The sequence below is a fragment of the Oncorhynchus clarkii genome, chromosome 9, assembly GCF_045791955.1.
Source record: "Oncorhynchus clarkii lewisi isolate Uvic-CL-2024 chromosome 9, UVic_Ocla_1.0, whole genome shotgun sequence".
NCBI classification, from domain to species: domain Eukaryota; kingdom Metazoa; phylum Chordata; class Actinopteri; order Salmoniformes; family Salmonidae; genus Oncorhynchus; species Oncorhynchus clarkii.
Window position 1 is genome coordinate 81,118,121 of NC_092155.1, and position 7,337 is coordinate 81,125,457.

General features: G+C 48.5%; 1 protein-coding gene across 2 annotated transcripts in view; it reads right to left on the reverse strand.

Moving 5' to 3' along the window:
• LOC139416986 (constitutive coactivator of PPAR-gamma-like protein 2) overlaps positions 1-7,337 on the reverse strand; it is a 54,744-nt gene that overhangs the window by 20,388 nt on the left and 27,019 nt on the right. For both annotated transcript variants that reach the window (XM_071166220.1, XM_071166219.1), the window contains exon 8: positions 1,922-2,147. In XM_071166220.1, the coding sequence (XP_071022321.1) occupies positions 1,922-2,147 (226 nt within the window). The remainder of the gene's footprint in view (positions 1-1,921; positions 2,148-7,337) is intronic.

The window sequence follows — 7,337 nt, forward strand, 5'->3', positions numbered from 1 at the left end:
TGGATATGTCAGTCCTCTGTGTCTGTTATCTTGGTCAGTATGTGGTATATCTGTGGATACATCAGTCCTTTGTGTCTGTTACCTTGGTCAGTATGTGGTATATCTGTGGATACATCAGTCCTCTGTGTCTGTTACCTTGGTCAGTATATGGTATATCTGTGGATATGTCAGTCCTCTGTTACCTTGGTCAGTATGTGGTATATCTGTGGATATGTCAGTCCTCTGTGTCTGTTACCTTGGTCAGTATGTGGTATATCTGTGGATATGTCAGTCCTCTGTGTCTGTTACCTTGGTCAGTATGTGGTATATCTGTGGATACGTCAGTCCTTTGTGTCTGTTACCTTGGTCAGTATGTGGTATATCTGTGGACATGTCAGTCCTCTGTGTCTGTTACCTTGGTCAGTATGTGGTATATCTGTGGATACGTCAGTCCTTTGTGTCTGTTACCTTGGTCAGTATGTGGTATATCTGTGGATATGTCAGTCCTCTGTTACCTTGGTCAGTATGTGGTATATCTGTGGATACATCAGTCCTCTGTGTCTGTTACCTTGGTCAGTATGTGGTATATCTGTGGATATGTCAGTCCTCTGTTACCTTGGTCAGTATGTGGTATATCTGTGGATACATCCGTCCTCTGTGTCTGCTACCTTGGTCAGTATGTGGTATATCTGTGGACACATCAGTCCTCTGTGTCTGTTACCTTGGTCAGTATGTGGTAGATCTGTGGATATGTCAGTCCTCTGTTACCTTGGTCAGTATGTGGTATATCTGTGGATACATCAGTCCTCTGTGTCTGTTACCTTGGTCAGTATGTGGTATATCTGTGGATATGTCAGTCCTCTGTTACCTTGGTCAGTATGTGGTATATCTGTGGATACATCCGTCCTCTGTGTCTGCTACCTTGGTCAGTATGTGGTATATCTGTGGATACATCAGTCCTCTGTGTCTGTTACCTTGGTCAGTATGTGGTATATCTGTGGATGCATCAGTCCTCTTACCTTGGTCAGTATGTGGTATATCTGTGGATACATCAGTCCTCCGTTACCTTGGTCAGTATGTGGAATATCTGTGGATACGTCAGTCTGTGTGTCTGTTACCTTGGTCAGTATGTGGTATATCTGTGGACACATCAGTCCTCTGTGTCTGTTACCTTGGTCAGTATGTGGTATATCTGTGGATACATCAGTCCTCTGTGTCTGTTACCTTGGTCAGTATGTGGTATATCTGTGGATATATCAGTCCTCTGTGTCTGTTACCTTGGTCAGTATGTGGTATATCTGTGGATACATCAGTCCTTTGTGTCTGTTACCTTGGTCAGTATGTGGTATATCTGTGGATATGTCAGTCCTCTGTGTCTGTTACCTTGGTCAGTATGTGGTATATCTGTGGATACATCAGTCCTCTGTTACCTTGGTCAGTATGTGGTATATCTGTGGATACATTAGTCCTCTGTGTCTGTTACCTTTGTCAGTATGTGGTATATCTGTGGATACATCAGTCCTCTGTGTCTGTTACCTTGGTCAGTATGTGGTATATCTGTGGATACATTAGTCCTCTGTGTCTGTTACCTTGGTCAGTATGTGGTATATCTGTGGATACATCAGTCCTCTGTGTCTGTTACCTTGGTCAGTATGTGGTATATCTGTGGATACATTAGTCCTCTGTGTCTGTTACCTTGGTCAGTATGTGGTATATCTGTGGATATTTCAGTCCTCTGTTACCTTGGTCAGTATGTGGTATATCTGTGGATACATCAGTCCTCTGTGTCTGTTACCTTGGTCAGTATGTGGTATATCTGTGGATATGTCAGTCCTCTGTTACCTTGGTCAGTATGTGGTATATCTGTGGATACATCAGTCCCCTGTGTCTGTTACCTTGGTCAGTATGTGGTATATCTGTGGATATGTCAGTCCTCTGTTACCTTGGTCAGTATGTGGTATATCTCTGGATACATTAGTCCTCTGCGGTGTCTGTGTTCCGCTACTCTCAACACCTCAGCGCTGACTTGAGGCAGAGGGGGCGTGGTTATGTCCATGTGACTCCGCGTCGCCATCGACAACAGCGATGGAATGTTACCGTGGGAACCATCCCCTCCGCCCCCTCGACAGGACGGATCGTCCCACCTGGAGGACTTGTCTGGCAGATGGCTGAAAAAGAGAGAGGAGAGAGGGAAGGGTAGAGGAGCAAGACACGGGGAGAGAGAGAGAGAAGAGGGGAGAGAGAGAGAGAAGAGGGGAGAGAGAGAAAGAAGAGGGGAGAGAGAGAGAGAAGAGGGGGAGAGAGAGAGAAGAGGGGAGAGAGTCAGGGTGTTGCAGCTGAGATGAAACCATACAACAGGTTGCAGTGAAACCAGTAACAGTGGTGAGTCAAGCCACACAGGCCTTCATGAATAAACTATGAGTGTGTGTGTGTGTGTGTGTGTGAGTATTTTATGCGGGGTAGTTCATTAGGATCCCCGTTAGCTGTTGCAAAAGCAGCAGCTACTCTTCCTGGGATCCACACAAAACATGACATAATACAGAACATTAATAAACAAGAACAGAACATTTTATAAAAAGGCCCACATATCAATGTGTGAGGGTGTACCAGTGTTTGAGGCCGTATCAGTGTGTGTATCAGTGTGTATATCAGTGTGTATATCAGTGTGTATATCAGCGTGTGAGGGTGTATCAGTGTTTGAGGCCGTATCAGTGTGTGTATCAGTGTGTGAGGGCGTATCAGTGTGTATATCAGCGTGTGAGGGTGTATCAGTGTGTGAGGCCGTATCAGTGTGTGTATCAGTGTGTGAGGGCGTATCAGTGTGTATATCAGCGTGTGAGGGTGTATCAGTGTGTGAGGCCGTATCAGTGTGCGTATCAGTGTGTGAGGCCGTATCAGTGTGCGTATCAGTGTGTGAGGCCGTATCAGGGTGTGAGGGCGTATCAGTGTGTGTATCAGTGTTTGAGGCCGTATCAGTGTGTATCAGTGTGTGAGGCCGTATCAGTGTGTGTATCAGTGTTTGAGGCCGTATCAGTGTGTATATCAGTGTTTGAGGCCGTATCAGTGTGTATCAGTGTGTGAGGCCGTATCAGTGTGTGTATCAGTGTTTGAGGCCGTATCAGTGTGTATCAGTGTGTGAGGCCGTATCAGTGTGTGTATCAGTGTGTGAGGCCGTATCAGTGTGTGAGGGCGTACCAGTGTGCGTATCAGTGTGTGAGGGCGTATCAGTGTGTGAGGGCGTATCAGTGTGTGTATCAGTGTGTGTGAGGGCGTATCAGTGCGTGTATCAGTGTGTGTGAGGGTGTATCAGTGTGTGTATCAGTGTGTGAGGGCGTATCAGTGTGTGAGGGCGTATCAGTGTGTGAGGGCGTATCAGTGTGTGAGGGCGTATCAGTGTGTGTATCAGTGTGTGTATCAGTGTGTGTATCAGTGTGTGTATCAGTGTGTGAGGTCATATCAGTGTGTATCAGTGTGTGAGGGCGTATCAGTGTGTGAGGGCGTATCAATGTGAGGGTGTATCAGTGGGTGTATTAGTGGGGGTATCAGTGTGTGAGGACGTATCAGTGTGTGTATCAGCGTGAGGGCGTATCAGTGTGTGTATCAGCGTGTGAGGGCGTATCAGTGTGTGTATCAGCGTGAGGGCGTATCAGTGTGTGTATCAGCGTGTGAGGGCGTATCAGCGTGTGAGGGCGTATCAGTGTGTGTATCAGCGTGTGAGGGCGTATCAGTGTGTGAGGGCGTATCAGCGTGAGGGCGTATCAGTGTGTGAGGGCGTATCAGTGTGTGTATCAGTGTGTGTATCAGTGTGTGAGGGCGTATCAGTATGTGTATCAGTGTGTGAGGGCGTATCAGTGTGTGTATCAGTGTGTGAGGGCGTATCAGTGTGTGTATCAGCGTGTGAGGGTGTATCAGTGTGTGTATCAGTGTGTGAGGGCGTATCAGTGTGTGTATCAGCGTGTGAGGGCGTATCAGTGTGTGTATCAGCGTGTGAGGGCGTATCAGTATGTGTATCAGCGTGTGAGGGCGTATCAGTGTGTGTATCAGTGTGTGAGGGCGTATCAGTGTGTGTATCAGTGTGAGGGCATATCAGTGTGAGGGCATATCAGTGTGAGGGCATATCAGTGTGTGTATCAGTGTGTGAGGGCGTATCAGTGTGTGTATCAGTGTGTGAGGGCGTATCAGTGTGTGTATCAGCGTGTGAGGGTGTATCAGCGTGTGAGGGTGTATCAGTGTGTGTATCAGTTTGTGAGGGCGTATCAGTGTGTGTATCAGTGTGTGAGGGTGTATCAGTGTGTGTATCAGTGTGTGTGGGCGTATCAGTGTGTGTATCAGCGTGTGAGGGTGTATCAGTGTGTGTATCAGCGTGTGAGGGTGTATCAGTGTGTGTATCAGTGTGTGAGGGCGTATCAGTGTGTGTATCAGCGTGTGAGGGCGTATCAGTGTGTGTATCAGCGTGTGAGGGTGTATCAGTGTGTGTATCAGCGTGTGAGGGCGTATCAGTGTGTGTATCAGCGTGTGAGGGTGTATCAGTGTGTGTATCAGTGTGTGAGGGCGTAGCAGTGTATCAATGTGTGAGGGTGTATCAGCGTGTGTATCATTGTGTGTATCAGTGTGTGAGGGCGTATCAGTGTGTGTATCAGCGTGTGAGGGTGTATCAGTGTGTGTATCAGTGTGTGTATCAGTGTGTGTATCAGCGTGTGAGGGCGTATCAGTGTGAGGGCATATCAGTGTGTGTATCAGTGTGTGAGGGCGTATCAGTGTGTGAGGGCGTATCAGTGTGTGAGGGCGTATCAGTGGATGTATTAGTGGGTGTGTCAGTGTGTGAGGACGTATCAGTGTGTGTATCAGCGTGTGAGGGTGTATCAGGGTGTATCAGTGTGTGTATCAGTGTGTGAGGGCGTATCAGTGTGTGTATCAGCGTGTGTATCAGTGTGTGAGGGCGTATCAGTGTGTGTATCAGCGTGTGTATCAGCGTGTGAGGGCGTATCAGTGTGTGTATCAGCGTGTGTATCAGTGTGTGTATCAGTGTGTGAGGGCGTATCAGTGTGTGTATCAGCGTGTGAGGGTGTATCAGTGTGTGTATCAGTGTGTGAGGGCGTATCAGTGTGTGTATCAGTGTGTGAGGGCGTATCAGTGTGTGTATCAGTGTGTGAGGGCGTATCAGCGTGTGAGGGCGTATCAGTGTGTGTATCAGTGTGTGAGGGCGTATCAGTGTGTGAGGGCGTATCAGTGTGTGAGGGCGTATCAGTGTGTTACGGCGTATCAGTGTGTGAGGGCGTATCAGTGTGTGAGGGCGTATCAGTGTGTGTATCAGTGTGTGAGGGCGTATCAGTGTGTGAGGGCGTATCAGTGTGTTAGGGCGTATCAGTGTGTGTATCAGTGTGTGAGGGCGTATCAGTGTGTGAGGGCGTATCAGTGTGTTAGGGCGTATCAGTGTGTGAGGGCGTATCAGTGTGTGTGTACCAGCGTGTGAGGGCGTATCAGTGTGTGTATCAGCGTGTGAGGGTGTATCAGTGTGTGTATCAGTGTGTGAGGGCGTATCAGTGTGTGTATCAGCGTGTGAGGGCGTATCAGTGTGTGTATCAGTGTGTGAGGGTGTATCAGTGTGTGTATCAGTGTGTGAGGGCGTTTTAGTGTGTGTATCAGTGTGTGAGGGCGTATCAGTGTGTGTATCAGCGTGTGTATCATTGTGTGTATCAGTGTGTGAGGGCGTAGCAGTGTGTGTATCAGTGTGTGAGGGCGTATCAGTGTGTGTGGGCGTATCAGTGTGTGTATCAGTGTGTGAGGGCGTATCAGAGTGTGTATCAGTGTGTGAGGGCGTATCAGTGTGTGTGGGCGTATCAGTGTGTGAGGGCGTATCAGTGTGTGTATCAGCGTGAGGGTGTATCAGTGTGTGTATCAGTGTGTGTATCAGTCTGTGAGGGTGTATCAGTGTGTGTATCAGTGTGTGAGGGCGTATCAGTGTGTGTATCAGCGTGTGAGGGTGTATCAGTGTGTGTATCAGCGTGTGAGGGTGTATCAGTGGGTGTATCAGTGTGTGAGGGCGTATCAGTGTGTGTATCAGCGTGTGAGGGCGTATCAGTGTGTGTATCAGCGTGTGTATCATTGTGTGTATCAGTGTGTGAGGGCGTATCAGTGTGTGTATCAGCGTGTGAGGGTGTATCAGTGTGTGTATCAGTGTGTGTATCAGTGTGTGAGGGCGTATCAGAGTGTGTATCAGTGTGTATCAGTGTGTGTGGGCGTATCAGTGTGTGAGGGCGTATCAGTGTGTGAGGGCGTATCAGTGTGTGTATCAGTGTGTGAGGGCGTATCAGAGTGTGTATCAGTGTGTATCAGTGTGTGAGGGCGTATCAGTGTGTGAGGGCGTATCAGTGTGTGTATCAGCGTGAGGGTGTATCAGTGTGTGTATCAGTGTGTGAGGGCGTATCAGTGTGTGTATCAGCGTGTGAGGGTGTATCAGTGTGTGTATCAGTGTGTGTGGGCGTATCAGTGTGTGTATCAGCGTGTGTATCAGTGTGTGTATCAGCGTGTGTATCAGTGTGTGTATCAGCGTGTGAGGGTGTATCAGTGTGTGTATCAGCGTGTGAGGGCGTATCAGTGTGTGTATCAGCGTGTGAGGGCATATCAGTGTGTGTATCAGCGTGTGTATCAGTGTGTGTATCAGTGTGTGTATCAGCGTGTGAGGGCGTATCAGTGTGTGTATCAGCGTGTGAGGGTGTATCAGTGTGTGTATCAGTGTGTGTGGGCGTATCAGTGTGTGTATCAGCGTGTGTATCAGTGTGTGTATCAGCGTGTGTATCAGTGTGTGTATCAGCGTGTGTATCAGTGTGTGTATCAGCGTGTGAGGGCATATCAGTGTGTGTATCAGCGTGTGTATCAGTGTGTGTATCAGCGTGTGTATCAGTGTGTGTATCAGCGTGTGAGGGCGTATCAGTGTGTGTATCAGCGTGTGTATCAGTGTGTGTATCAGTGTGTGAGGGTGTATCAGTGTGTGTATCAGTGTGTGAGGGCGTATCAGTGTGTGTATCAGCGTGTGAGGGCGTATCAGTGTGTGTATCAGCGTGTGAGGGTGTATCAGTGTGTGTATCAGTGTGTGAGGGCGTATCAGTGTGTGTATCAGTGTGTGAGGGCGTATCAGCGTGTGAGGGCGTATCAGCGTGTGTGGGCGTATCAGCGTGTGTGGGCGTATCAGTGTGTGAGGGCGTATCAGTGTGTGAGGGCGTATCAGTGTGTGAGGGCGTATCAGTGTGTGAGGGCGTATCAGTGTGTGAGGGCGTATCAGTGTGTGTGTACCAGCGTGTGAGGGCGTATCAGTGTGTGTATCAGCGTGTGAGGGCGTATCAGTGTGTGTATCAGCG